This window comes from Triticum aestivum, chromosome 5A (assembly GCF_018294505.1).
Source record: "Triticum aestivum cultivar Chinese Spring chromosome 5A, IWGSC CS RefSeq v2.1, whole genome shotgun sequence".
In the NCBI taxonomy this organism is placed as follows: domain Eukaryota; kingdom Viridiplantae; phylum Streptophyta; class Magnoliopsida; order Poales; family Poaceae; genus Triticum; species Triticum aestivum.
In genome coordinates, this window is record NC_057806.1 from 672,688,762 (window position 1) to 672,703,179 (window position 14,418).

General features: G+C 46.3%; 2 protein-coding genes and 1 long non-coding RNA gene across 3 annotated transcripts; all 3 read left to right on the top strand.

Annotated features, from left to right (window-relative positions):
• Positions 1-347: 347 nt before the first annotated feature.
• LOC123105869 (mitochondrial outer membrane protein porin 6) lies at positions 348-3,954 on the top strand. Its single transcript, XM_044528035.1, has 7 exons — positions 348-572; positions 731-806; positions 1,539-1,606; positions 1,726-1,836; positions 2,320-2,406; positions 2,639-2,847; positions 3,323-3,954. The coding sequence occupies exons 2-7, from the start codon at positions 758-760 to the stop codon at positions 3,621-3,623; spliced, it is 825 nt and encodes a 274-aa protein (XP_044383970.1). The 5' UTR covers positions 348-572; positions 731-757; the 3' UTR covers positions 3,624-3,954.
• Positions 3,955-4,230: 276 nt separating this feature from the next.
• Positions 4,231-5,784, top strand: LOC123105871 (uncharacterized). The gene is made up of 5 exons (XM_044528036.1): positions 4,231-4,799; positions 4,878-4,949; positions 5,039-5,163; positions 5,269-5,341; positions 5,439-5,784. Exons 1-5 carry the CDS (start codon positions 4,458-4,460, stop codon positions 5,541-5,543), a joined length of 717 nt encoding a protein of 238 aa, XP_044383971.1. The 5' UTR covers positions 4,231-4,457; the 3' UTR covers positions 5,544-5,784.
• Positions 5,785-9,022: 3,238 nt separating this feature from the next.
• Positions 9,023-11,754, top strand: LOC123108335 (uncharacterized). Its single transcript, XR_006451870.1, has 4 exons — positions 9,023-9,392; positions 9,570-9,645; positions 9,757-9,764; positions 10,246-11,754. It is a non-coding gene; the product is annotated as an uncharacterized lncRNA (long non-coding RNA).
• Positions 11,755-14,418: the final 2,664 nt, after the last annotated feature.

Here is a 14,418-nt window from a genome sequence, read left to right on the forward strand (position 1 = left end):
CGCGTGCAAGCTGGGAGATGGCGCAAAGCAGCTGCGGGGGAGAGGAGGGCGATGCGAGGGACGTGGATAGAGAAGAAGGAGCTGGCTGCGGCTGGAGTAGCGGCGCTCCGCGCGATGGCCAGTTTTTTTTCTTTTTACAAAACAAAAAACTAAAACAGGGACTGCGGGTTAATAAAGAAAAAACATAAGGATTTTTTCGCAAAAACGCCGCGACGGTGAACCCGGAGACCCAATCCGTGCTTTATTATTAGGGAGAGATTAATTAAGGAGGGATTAGGGATAGAAATATAAATTTGGTTTGCTTCGGGTGCACGTCCAAATATCCATCTCCTCCTCGTGGCTACGGACTCCTCGCCGTTGTTTCCTTTTACCCGTCCCGAGCCCGTGACCTACCCAACCCAACCCAACCCGACCCGGCGCGGATCTAAAATCTCTCTCTGCCAGCCACCACGCGCCTGCCCTACAGCCGCCACCGACGCCCCGTCCCCGCCCCCTCCCACGGTCGCCGCCGCCGTCGCCGTCGCCGTTCATCTCCGCCCCGTCCGCGGTCTTTCCCCCCATTGGGGTTCGAGGTATTTGCACCCGCCGATTCTCCAAACCCCACTGATCTCCACGATTCCTGGGCGGCCGGCGCGCCGCCTGGATCCGCCGCCGCCGACTCCGCTGCCCTGCCGGGGCGTCGATTGATCATGCTGCTGATATGGTCGAGTTATTTCCTTTAAATTGGCAGGACCTGAGGTGCTTCTAGCTGGGAAGGATGAGCAAAGGCCCGGTTCCGTTCCCTAGCTTTGGGAAGAAAGCAAAAGGTAGGCGGGCATCTTCCTCTTCCCTGGTACTCGATTGTCAAACATCATGCTAATTTATGCACCTGTTGTGTGCCTTGGTGATTCAATTTTGCTGTGGCTGGTCCTGAGAATGCAGTGTGTTTCTTGGTATCTTTTAGATAGAGCTAACTTGAGACCGACAGAAGCATATGTTCCAACAGGTTACATAGGGCTTGCTTTGAATCCACTGCACTTAATAATCGCTTTGCTCATTATTAGTGGAGCTGTATGATAGTTTTTGAACGGACAAATAGATAGATACTCTCGTCTCAGCTTCCTTTTTCAGTTACTGCATTAATTCGATGTGTAGTCCCATATATACCTGCCAACTGGAAACCGTTGTTGCATTCCTATGATCGGCACATATGGACCGTGTTTATAAAGAAATAACGGCTCTACTCCGAGGGAACCCTGTATATGACCTGACTGTTCTGCGGAGTGGTTTCTGGACCGCTGATTGCTCATCTTGTTGTAGTATCTCGTTGTTTTATATATAACTAGTTTGAGTAATAACCGTTCCCCACCTTTATCTGATGTTGTCTGGTAAATACAGGTTAATTTTGTGCTTGGTTTGTTTTAGTTTTCAGCGCTTTTTTAAGCCTTCGTCTGGTTGTACTTTATTGTCATCTGAATCTTCGTCTGGTTGTACTTTTTTGTCATCTGAATCTACGAGTGTCTTGCATTAACTTATCTCATCTGTTTATTTCTCTATAGATCTCTTGTACAAGGACTACAATTTTGACCAAAAGTTTTCATGGTCAACAACTAGCGAATCTGGTTTGGTAAGCACTCGTCATTTAGCCGCCCATTGCAGTTTTTTTGTGTGTGAAGATAATGTCCTAACTACTTGCTTGCTTGTTAGCTAAAAACACATTGCCTTTATTATTGTATTATATTGCAGGGTATCACAGCCTCTGGTGTGAAGTTCGATGAACTCTTCATTGGTGACATACGGGTACAACATAAAAGTGGTAGAAATACTGTTGATGTCACAATCGATTGCGATTCCAAAGTAAGATCCTTGTAAAGTTCGGTTCTCTATTCTTGTTTACATGCATGTATTTTGTACAAAGACTACAGTGTATTATTGCTTATATTTTTCTCAAATAGGGGCTGCTAGTTTGGCCTCATTAAAGCCTCATAAATGTACGTATATTAGAAGACGAAATAGGAAGTAACATGCAGTGCCAAAATAAGTAGGACATATGTTTTAATTTGGCTTTTGTTCAGCTGAAATTGATGAATGTTATATGTAATACTGGACGGCCTTCCGTTTTGACTTTTGAGGCTATAAAGAATGTACTGACATAGCCAACTTGTTGATTTCTGAATGTGAGATTTAGATAGACTATCATATCTATGCAGCTGTGTTCTTAGCTCAGTGTTTCATTTCTGAAGACTGAATATTCTTATTTTTCCGACCTTCCTAACTTATGGCATGTCAGAGTTAAACATCGTCTATCTATGTATCTTACTAGAGTCTTTGCTCCTGCAGGTGTCAACCGCGGTCACTTTTGATGAAGTAGTCCCTGGTTTGAAGACTTCTTTCGGCTTCAAGGTTCCTGATCAAAAGTCAGGGAAGGTGGGTATATTTTGCTTTGGAGGGATAATCAATTTTACTGAAAACATAGGAAGTTGGTGCTCTAGTAAACGAGTAATGCATTCAGCGAGTCTAAATAAGCTGGATTTGAATCTTTTGTCACATTATATTTATCTATTGCCTGTAAATTGGCTTATAACCAACATTCAACCCCACTGCTTCTCCATATTGTGTTATTTCCATTGTTTTTCTACTAATTACTGTTCATTGTCAGCTCGATTTGCAATACCTTCATGATCGCTTCACACTGAATTCAACCATTGGCTTGACTTCGGCACCTGTGATCGAGCTGGCAACAACTATTGGCACAAACGAACTTGCTGTCGGTGCCGAGGTTGGATTTGACAGCACTTCAGCTTCTGTTACCAAGTACAACTCAGGGGTCAGCTATACCAAGGATGATTTTTCTGCCGCCTTACAAATGTAAGTCTTTGCAAGTTCCTGCTTTGTTCAAGGTTTCAAGCATACGAGATCTGCATTGTGACACATTGCTCGAATGCAGCCAATTACATCTTTCTGCTTGCAAAACTTGCCCACATAGTTGTTCGGTACTGCTTTAGATTAGGAGTAGTAAGTAGTAACAAGGAAGAACTTGACTAGTTAAATTGTGCAGCTAATTGTCTAAAGCGGAAGCTTCAGGTTGCGCTGAAGTTTGAACCCGTAGCTGATTAAAATATCATATAGGATAATACTGGTAACTTTTAGGGTAGCAACACCCGTAGAGTGCATTGAGATGTCTGTCTCCAGGATTACAGACATTTTCTCTTGACAAACTCCATCTGATATGACTTCCCTATATTGGATATCTTCTGCAAGTCTGATGACCGGATGCATTTTGGTTAGCAAAGCCCTCGCTTGCCGTTCACTAACAAACCTTGGTTTGTGTTTTGCTACACAGGGCTGACAAAGGCGAGACACTGAAAGCTTCCTACATCCACCTGTTCAGCCCGACCAGCGCAGTGGCGGCCGAGGTAACGCACAGGTTGAAAACAAAGGAGAACTACTTCACCATCGGGAGCTCCCACGCGCTCGACCCGTCCACGACGCTCAAGACGAGGTTCAGCAACAGCGGGAAGGCCGGGCTCCTCTGCCGGCACGAGTGGAGGCCCAAGTCGTACGTGACGCTCTCGGCCGAGTACGACCCCAAGGTGGTGAGCTCGCCGTCAAGGTTCGGCGTGGCCGTGGCCCTCAGCCCCTGATCACCCGCCTGCCCGCCCGCATCTCCTCCCTGTACAACAGCGCCAGCGTTAAGCACGCCGCTCCGCTCGTATATGTCCGAGCCATACTCGCCGATGATTCTTTTTGGTCTCTCTCTCTTTTTGGGTTACAACAGTATTGGTATTGGCCCACGGAAACCTTGTCTAGGAGTTGGGCTCATTTTTGCGGGATTCCTCCGATTAGCCTGCCTGCCGGCCGGCGAAGTAAGGGGCCGGGAACTGGAAATATACAGAGGTTTTGTACTATTAGGCATACGCTTTGGCCACTCCAGGCGATGAAATTGCTGACTTGCTGTCCGGGTTTGCTCGAAAATCGCCGCGTCGACTGAGGGGGTCATCTCAGGGTGAGTGATTGTTAGTTTGATATCGTGGATTTTAAGCCTGCATTTCCCTGATGTGTTGCTGTCATGGCTCGTCTTTTCGCTGAAAGTGTGTTGAGATTTTGGGTTTTGCCATGTCCTGGATGGCCTATCTACCAATGATTTGTGTGGGGGTGGGGATGCCTGCGTCTGCTTGTGGGCATGGGCACCGTTCTCTTGGGGCTGGGTGGGCATTGGCATTGAGCAGTGACTAGTGAGGGACCGAGGACGAGATCTCTCTTTCCCGTGGCAAATCATGGGTTCCCCGTGACTTGTCCTGTGTGTCACCTCACCTACTACCAAGGGTGGGGTGGGGTGCGTCGTCACTTGGCCCGGCGCTCTCCACGCTCCAGCGTCGCCCGCCCCTTTCTCCTCGCCCCCAACTCTATCCGACCCATCATCACCCACTGACTAAAACCCCACACACTTCAAAGGTTTCAGCAGCACGAGGAAGGTGATGGGGGCGGTGACAATGGCGAGCAGCTTCCTCGTCCTCCGCCCGCGGGCGTCTTTGCCGTCGGCGTCGCATCCTCGTCGTGCGCCCACGAGCGCCCCGCGGCGCCTCCTGGCCACGGCTGCTGAAACTCATCCGCGGGAGGGGCTCTCCGTGGTGGCCGGCGAGACGAGGGCGAGGGCGACGACGACGCGGCTCTACTCGCTGGCGCCGTGCCCGGTGCTGCTGGCGGCGCTGCTGCCGGGGGCGGAGCCCATCAGCGCGGCGTTCGAGCCCTTCGTGGAGCTGGTCAGGACCTTCAGCCTCCCCGACTGGCTCGTGCACTGGGGACACCCCGGCAACATGGTACTCCCTGCTCCGCTCTTTCCTCCTCGCCATGAAAAACAGCCTCAAATCAGAAGAAAATATTCTTGTTTCTTTCAGGCCGTGGTGCTGTTCGCAATGGGTGGGTACGGGACATACCTGGGATTCAGGATCAAGCTGTCTGACGACCCTGTAAGTAGCACTCGTACAACATTTATCTATACTACCAGCACTGATAATCTGGAGCTGACACCAAAAGCATCATAACTGCATACACACAGGAGGAGAAGGCCAAGGCCAAGGACCTCCACCCCAAGCTCCTCGGCGGCATGTTCTTCTTCTTCGCCCTCGGTGCCACCGGCGGGGTCACCGCCCTCCTCACCTCCGGCAAACCAATCCTCGAAAGGTAGGTACACATCTCTCACAATTCAGATATCAGAACATATACACTGCTACAGTGCTACTAGCCTGGCTGCAACTCATAGTAACCCATTGGCAATGGCTTTTGCAGCCCTCACGCGGTAACCGGTGTCATTGGCCTTGCACTCCTGACCGTGCAGTCTCTCCTGCCAACATTGTTTGAGGTAACTTGAGTTGGAAATTATGAACATGGAAAACTCCTGCATAGCAATGGCTCACACCCATATAGATAACCTGTGAATTGTGATGTTGTTTTGTCAGGGAAACCCTGGGCTGAGAGGCGCGCACGGCCTACTCGGCAGCAGCATCATGACGCTCTTCCTTTTCCACGCCGCGTTTGGGCTGCAGCTCGGCCTCAGTTTTTAGTTTGGGGTTTGTTTCTGTGGTTGTTTAGAAGAAGTAAATTCATCTCCCACAATTTCTCCTTGTCTTTGTTAGCTACTAGTAGTACTGTCAAGAAAACGATATCCCAACTTACATACGTGCAGGTATGCATCACAACATAATTTCTTTCCAGAACCATGGATTACAATGTGTATGATCTTTTTTACAACCGTCAGGGGGTTTGTGTAAACAGAAACAAAAGTAATAGAGATATTTTTTACAACCGTGAGGGGGTTTGTGTAAACAAAAACAGAAGTAATAGAGACATAAGCTGTTGTTACTTTTGTTTCGTATAAATATAGAACCCTGATAAATCCCGATTGTTCGGATTTTAAGCACATCATCCCGAACGTTTTTTCATGGCAACTTTAGTTGACCCGAGGTGGCAACTTTAGTTGTTAAAATATGGCAACTTTGTCACAGTTTGTTTTTTTGTCAGAAAATTATCATGTTTGCCAACCTGCGGAACTAAAGTTGCTACGAAAAACGTTCAGGCTGCCATCCTTAAAATCCTAAGGTTCAAGATTTATCATTTCCTTAAATCTGCGGATGCCCCATTGCAATTAAATGCCTAAATTAGGATCCCAAAAAATTGGGCAAGAGGAGAGGCGAAAATAGGAAACGAAAAATTGACAACATGTAGGAAATAGTAAACGGGAGCCAGGAAATCAGAAAAGAGGGAAGGCGAGCGCACCCCGCATGATCGGTATCGAATGACAAACGAGTAGTTCGGATTTGCCACATAACTTTTTTTTGAGGGGCGCCACATAACTTTCTCAAAACCTAAACGATGTTTATAGATGAACAACGTTCTTTATTTCATGTAGCTAAAATCAAAGGAATACAAAGGTTGACAGGAGGGGTAGAGAACCAGACATGACGACCAACATCTAATGTTGTCGCCATTCTGGTCAGAGCCTCCTTATTACACGAACCCTGTTCATGGCACAAATCACATGCCAAAATAAAGATCTCTCAGCTTTAATCTCCTCCAAGATCATACAATGAGCACCCAAGTTTTTGTCCGCCTGATGCTCTGTGATGACTCTTAGACAGTCCGATGAGATTTTGAGCTTCCCCATGCGCATCTCCTCACTGAGCGAGAGCTTCTCGGCACGCCATCGCCTGCAGGGTCTCTACATGTGTTATCCCCTCAAATATCACAACCGATGCACCTAGAAAAACTCTCTGGGCATCCCGGCAAACATCGCTGATTGCCTGCGGTTGCTTGCTTTCACGACAGCTGCATCCACGTTGATCTTACAAAATCCTTCAGGTGGAGGGATCCATCTTCCTACTTTGCTCTTGCACTTGTTGTAGCCTTCTTCGCTAGGCCCGTCCCCTTGATCTCCTCCAAATATCGTGTGATAAATAAGTGAGTAGACAAAGGGCTTTGATATTCCTGTTCGTAAGTTACTTTGTGCCGAGCATACCAAATCGCCCACAAGGTGACGAGAACGTCGATGACTTGCTCCTTGGACAGGGTGTTGCATAGTGAAAATGGTCACAATTAAGGGTCGGGCGTTTCGTCCCCATAGATCGGTAGAACAACGTCATCATCACGCAGAATCCGGACGACCTTTGCCATATTGTAGTCTACTAGGAGTGAATGTCTCCACGAGTCATTAGCCGCGTTGCAAATGGAGCAGAGCACTATAGGCGTTAACTTCCTCCTTGCTCTTTCTTCCCCAGTTGGCAGAGATGATCTTGCAAGACGCCATTGAAATGTTCGTAGGTTAGGAGGTACCTTTACCTTTCAAAGGCTCTTCCAGTTTTTTCTCCTCTTGTTCTTGCTTGGACTTTTCAGAATCACCATTTAACCAAGCTTCGCATCTCCTTTTTTGTGTCCACCAACATCTTGTAGCACAAACGAACTAAGAACACTCATGTTCGTTCCCAGTGCCACGCCGAGAAATCCAGCTGAGTAGTAATGCTGATTGGAATATGTTCTGGCTCATCCTTTTAGGCCTGGAGGGGCTGGGCCTGGGGTGTGGGAAATTTGCTTTGCTGTTACCTATGTAGATATTGGGGAGTTCCTAGTGAGAACTATAGGTCCCGGCACCCATGTAGGCACACTCTTGGGCGCGGCCTAAAACACGCGCGTCCGTCGGCTGGTCCTGTCGCTTCGGTGTTGACTGGTCAAATGTTGACCTTTGTGAAAAAAATAAAAAACAATATAAAATTGCAAAAAACCGTGAATTTCTAAAATGTACATGAAATTTTCAAAAAAAATCACAAAACTTTAAAAAGTTCATCAAATTTGAAAAGAGCTTATCGATTTTACAAAAAAAATCATCGAATTTGAAAAAAATAATTAAAGTTCGTCTATTTTTTTTAAAATCATTGAATTTAAAGACATCAAATTTGAAATAAGTTCATTGATTTTGAAAATTTTCATCGAATTTGGAAAAAAATCTTCAAATTTGTAAAAAGTTCATCATCTTTTTAAATACACAAAAATTATAAAATATCAACATTTTTTAGAAATATGAATTTTAAAAAGAACAAAGGAAAAAAACTCGAATAAAGTCACCCTAGAAATGACAAGCGAACCGGGAAAATACCGGTCTGGGAAGCTTCCTGAAGTTTCCCAAAGCCATGGAATCCCGCGACTAAAGAAAGAAATAAAACCAAGAAAAGAAGTTAGAAAACACTAGTCTTTCGATAGCCTAGTGGTCACTGTCATTGGCGCCTAAGAAACTGGTCTTGCATTCGAACTTCCGCGCTGCATCTTTTTCGAACTTCTATATAGAAAATACCCGCAAATGGGCCGGCCTAGAGCAGAAACCGGGGTGTGCGCCCATTTGTAGAAACAACTAAAACGGGCCCATGAGAGGAGCATAATTGGTTTGGTGCCAAAAAATTGGCATGCCAAATATTGACTACTAATTGGTTGGTTACCAAATTGTCTTGCTTATCTCACATAAAATTGCTAATACTTTAGGTTGCAAAAACGTATTATATTATGGGACGGAGGTGTATTTGACAATTCTTAGTATTGACAGTCAAATATTGGTAGCAAACCAATCATGCTTGAAGCGCCAAAGAGGGGATGCCTACATTTTATACTCCCTCCGTTCCTAAATATTTGTCTTTCTAGATATTTCAATAAGTGACTACATACGGAGTAAAATGAGTGTCTACACTCTAAAATATGTCTACATACATCCGTATGTGATAGCCATTTAAAATGTCTAGAAAGACAATTATTTAGGAACGGAGGGAGTATTTGTCTTTCTAGATATTTCAACAAGGGACTACATACAAAGCAAAATGAGTGAATCTATATTCTAAAATATGTCTACATACATCCATATGTGGTAGCCATTTGAAATGTCTAGAAATACAATTATTTAGGAACGGAGGGAGTATTTTCTAAAAAAAGAAAGCATATGTGGATTGGGTATTGGGCCTGGGGTGAATTTCCAATCAGGCCCACGCTTCCCGAACGCTCTCGACCCTTCTGCTTGGCTGCTCCCGTGGATCGTGGTCCGCCGCCGTCTCCGTCTGCCCCTCCCAGCTCCCCCTGCCCCCAGCCGTCCAGGTCCAACGCGTGCGCAGTACCACCTGCTGACCGCTCCGCGCTAGGCCAACCTCGCCGTTCTCCTGCACCCGGGCCCCGGCCGGCGCGCGCCGGCTCTCCCTTGGCTGCTCCCCTGCCAGCCTCCGCCCAGGCCGCCGTGCTGCCGCCGCCGCCGGGCATTACAGCATTGGCTAATTATTTTGTACCGAGAGGATGAGTGAGAGGATGAAGCCATTCCGCTCCGCCAAGCTGCTACAAACTATGCGTTTATGTATGCGTGAACACGCCAGAGCAGCAACTTCGTTCAGGTCAAATCTTCTTAACCTGGACGGTTAGCGTATGAAGATCAACATATATGTACGTAGATAGATAGCGTTCTGGAGGCCGATGTGTGAAATAAAATTTGAACAAACGAAATCTGTACTCGAGTTGTGTTACATTTCTAGGCTCATCTTCATACTGCTCTACCATTTTTTTGGTTTCAGATATTGTCCCAATGCCTTGCATTTTGTTATGCACTTCACATGGCCAGAGCAAAACCAGAGCAGCAAGCAATACTGAGTGAGCCTCTGTACATCCATTGTACTTGATTTTATTGCTAATTATCTCTATGGTTTCACCTTAAGAAGTTCATTGCATCATGTGATGCGTTTATTTGTTTGCTTGCTGCAGGCCTGAAGGTGGTTACTGATTTGGTCAAGTATGCATATCGTGGCAGGGATATAGGACTGTAGATTAAGCATGAGTATTTCCTAGTTAGTTTCTGCCATTTCTTTGATTTATTTTGGAGAGCTGAAGGAAAACATAAAATGCTGACTGATGAGCATGTACCAGTTACTAGATTAAGGATATTGCCAGAAATGTTTTTAATCTCTGCATCTGTTGCTGGTTTTTCATGTACTCACTTTCTGGCACTTGCATTTTTTTTATGTCTCAAATCCATAGGGTGTAACCAGGCTTTATTGGAAGGAGAAGATTGCTGTGTTTTACATTTGCACTATCATTTTTAGTGATCCTTCAGCATCTAGCTTCAGCCTTCATGAGTTCATGTGCTGTGTGGGATTTTTTTATGTGCTTTTTTTTCTGCTGTGTTTTCTGTTTTGAAATTCTGCAAGATTCTACTACAAGTAACTGTGGGCACTTGGCACTATCTTACTGCAGGGTTTACATGATAGGCATGCAAACTGGATGAAAGCATCTCCTTGGCCAATTGGTGCAAATCCATGCCTGTCGATGGTGATGATGGTTTTTATCCTACTGGGAATGATCTGGTGCTCTTCTATACTCGGTAGTTAGCTACATTTGCCATTATGTCTAGATGTGGATGGTTCATCCCTTGCATGGTTAAAACAACTCTGGACAGTAAGTTTATTACAAAGTATCGCATATTCAAGATTTTAACTAGGTATATTTTGGCTTCTCCAGGAATATCATTTACTCTTTTGACATATCAGCATAATTTCTAAGCTTCCACTTAAATAATTATTGTTTATGCACTAATTTTTCCCTTCAAGATTCATGTGCAACAAAGTAGTATATGTAACTATGTGTGCGTGTAACTGAGATACAATTTGAATTGTAGCTAAGGACTCGGGACTAGTGGGCCGTATGTGTCAATTTATGCTGCCCTGTCATTTTGCCAAACATCAGAAGCAGAGTAAAACATGTCATGCTTAGTGCAGTGTTCTGGCATCTGATCTCACCTACCTTCTAAAAAAGTCTGTTCGCAAACTTAAAAAGTTTCTCAAAAATTGAACACATGCACATATTTGGGTATTAAGTTCACTTTTCAAATAAATTCCGTGCAAAAAGCTACTATGTTAGCCTTCATCATTTTATTATTTTTGCACTGCACAAAGATTTGCAGATGCAAATAGTACTCGAATATGTACATGTGTGATTTTCTTCTTGAGTTTTGAAAATATCAATTTGTTTTCGATGTAATTCTCTTGTACAAGGAAATGGAACAAGGAGGTCACATCACACCTAGATAATTAGGAAAACAGCTGCTCTTTGGTTCTTTCTGGTTGGAGGCAATTCGGTGATTCCAAGGGGACAAGCTTAGCAGAGAAACATTACACCTGCCATGATTCCCTTCCATTCATTCCAGGAAGAGCTTTGCCATTACCATTTCCATTGCCATCACCATGGCTGCCACTCCCGTCTCCCCGGTGTTCCCAGACCTTCCCTTGATGGCTCACGATGACAGCAACCACTTTGCCGTGCAGGATCAACTGTCACTCCCATATATCACACAAATCCTCATGGAGGAGGAGGATGACGTTGATGAAGATAACCCTGCGCTCCTCAAAGCCCAGCAGCCCTTTGCCCAAATCCTCTTTTCCAGCATGCATGCCTCCACCTTAATGGCGGACAAAGGCAGCGCCTTGGCCAGTGACGTGCACTCTCCCAGCTCGGCCATCTTCAAGTTCAAGGGTGTTGATGAGGTCCGCAGCTTGCTGTTGCTCGCCAATGGAGAGTACAACACTCACATCTTTAGCACTGCTTTCCTCAAGGGCATGGAAGAGGCGAAGAAGTTGTTGCCCACAAACTGTGAGCTGACCGCCACCGGTGAGCAGTGTTAGGAATATGCAACTTGTATTCCCATGAGGCCATAGGCCGATATATATATACATGTACAGGTGTGGAACATATGCAGGAAACCCCTTATACAACGGGATAAATACAAAGGAGTACATGACTTATATTATAACTCTAACACCCCCCTCAAACTCATGGTGGATGAACAACACTGAGTTTGGAGAGATAAAAGCCATGTTGTGCTCTAGTCTGAGCCTTCGTCAGGAAATCCGCCAACTGTAACTCGGAAGGCACATACTGAAGAGCAATAACCTGATCCTGCACAGCAGCGCGCACATAGAACGCATCAACACCAATATGCTTGGTGAGCTCATGCTTCACAGGATCGCGTGCAATGCTGATAGCACCTGTACTGTCAGATAAAAGCAGAGTCGGTGTAGTGACAGAAACACCAAAATCCTGAAGTAACCACCGTAACCAAGTCACCTCTGCCGTCAAAAGAGCCATTGCTCGCAACTCAGCCTCGGCACTCGAACGGGAAACTGCAAGCTGTTTCTTCGTCTTCCAGGCAATGAGAGAACCACCAAGAAAAACACAGTAAGCAGAAAGTGAACGGCGATCGGAAGGATCACTAGCCCACGTAGCATCCGAATAGGCCTGGAGCTGTAAAGAACTGGAGCGAGGAAAGAATAGACGGTGAGAGATCGTGCCTCGAAGATATCGAAGAACACGAAGGAGATGACTATAGTGAACCGAGGTGGGGGCAGAGACAAACTGACTCAGAATATGAACCGGATAAGAGATGTCCGGACGAGTGACAGCTAGATAGACAAGACTGCCAACAAGATGACGATAACGCGTCGGATCAGGGAGAGGATCACCATCAGTAGCACGGAGGTGAACATTGAGCTCCATAGGAGTCTCAACAACGCGCTCGTCAGTAAGAGCAGCACGAGCAAGAAGATCCTGGATATACTTTTCCTGGGATATAAAAAAGCCATCAGAGGTAGAAGAGACTTCAATCCCAAGAAAGTAGCGAAGAGGTCCAAGATCAGACATAAGAAACTGCTCACTAAGACGGGCCTTTACAAAGGCAATATACTCGGGGTCATCCCCCGTGATGATCATGTCATCAACATAAAGAAGAAGAAGAGTCCGTCCACGAGGAGAAAGGTGAATAAACAATGCTGGATCATGAGCACTGGCTAAAAAACCAGCAGCAGTGATCACAGAGGCAAAGCGCTCAAACCAGGCGCGGGGGGCTTGCTTAAGGCCATAGAGAGAGCGACGAAGACGACATACCATGCCATCAGGAACAGAATACCCAGGTGGTGGCTGCATGTACACCTCCTCACGCAGCTCACCATTAAGAAAGGCATTCTTAACATCAAGCTGAGATATAGACCAGTGGCGTGCAGAGGCAACGGCAAGAAGTGTACGAACAGTGGTCATATGAGCCACAGGAGCAAAAGTCTCGTCATAATCACGACCATGCTCCTGCTGAAAACCACGAGCCACAAGACGAGCTTTGTGACGCTCAAGAGAACCATCGGAGCGAGTCTTAACCTTGTAGACCCACTTACAAGTGATCGGACGGACTCCGGGAGGAAGAGAAACAAGATCCCAGGTACCAGTGCGTTCAAGAGCAGCAATCTCCTCTGCCATCGCAAACTGCCATTCAGGATGAACAACAGCCTGACGGTAAGAAGTCGGCTCAAGAACAGCAGCACCAGCGGTGGGAAATCCAAAGCGATCAACAGGCGGACGAGGACGAGAACACAAGCCATAAGTAGGCTGAGAGGAAGATGACGACCCATCCACAGAGGCATCGACTGGTCGTGGACGACGAGTGTAATGCTGAGGAAAAGATGGAATAATAGAAGGAGGAATCGGCAAGGTAGAATCAGGGGGTGGCGACGAAGAAGTCACCGGACATGAAGGTGTAGAATCCGGTGACAGGATGGGAGAGGAGACCGAGGAGGAAGTCACCGGAGATGAAGGTGGAGAACCCGGGGACATGCTAGGCGAGGAGACCGGGGAGGATGGTGGCTGCAAATCAACTAGATGTGGAGAAGGAGAGGAAGTGGAGCGGAGAGGTACAGTCTCGGCGGGGGTGATAGGTGAGTCAGGAAAAGTGAGGAAAGAGATATCCTGCACTGAAAAAGTCGAGGAAGATGGGCGTGGGTAGAAGGGACGAGACTCTTCAAAAGTCACATCTCGAGAGATACGCATCCGACGACCAATAGGATCCCAACAACGATAGCCCTTATGCTCATCACTGTAGCCTAAGAAGACACACTCAACAGACTGAGCGGTCAGTTTGGTGCGTTCGCGAGGGGCAAGAAGAACATAGCAAACACAACCAAACGAGCGAAGCATCGAATAATCGGGAGAACGATCAAAAAGTCGCTCGAAAGGAACACCACCCTGTAGAGCAGCGGAAGGCTGTATATTGATAAGATAGGTGGATGTGGAGACGGCCTCAGCCCAAAAATGAGGCGGGAGAGAGGCAGCAATCATCAATGCACGAGCCGTCTCAAGAAGATGTCGATGCTTTCGCTCAGCCACACCATTCTGAGCATGAGCACCAGGACAAGAGAATTGAGAGAGAGTCCCGTGCTCAGCAAGAACACCACGCAACATCTTAGAGATATACTCGCCAGCGGAGTCAGCACGAAAAACACGAATGGGTGAAGAGAACTGAGTATGAACCATGGCAGCAAAACGCTTATAAATAGACAACACCTCAGAACGAGAAGTCATGAAATAAAGCCATGTGTAACGAGAGAAATC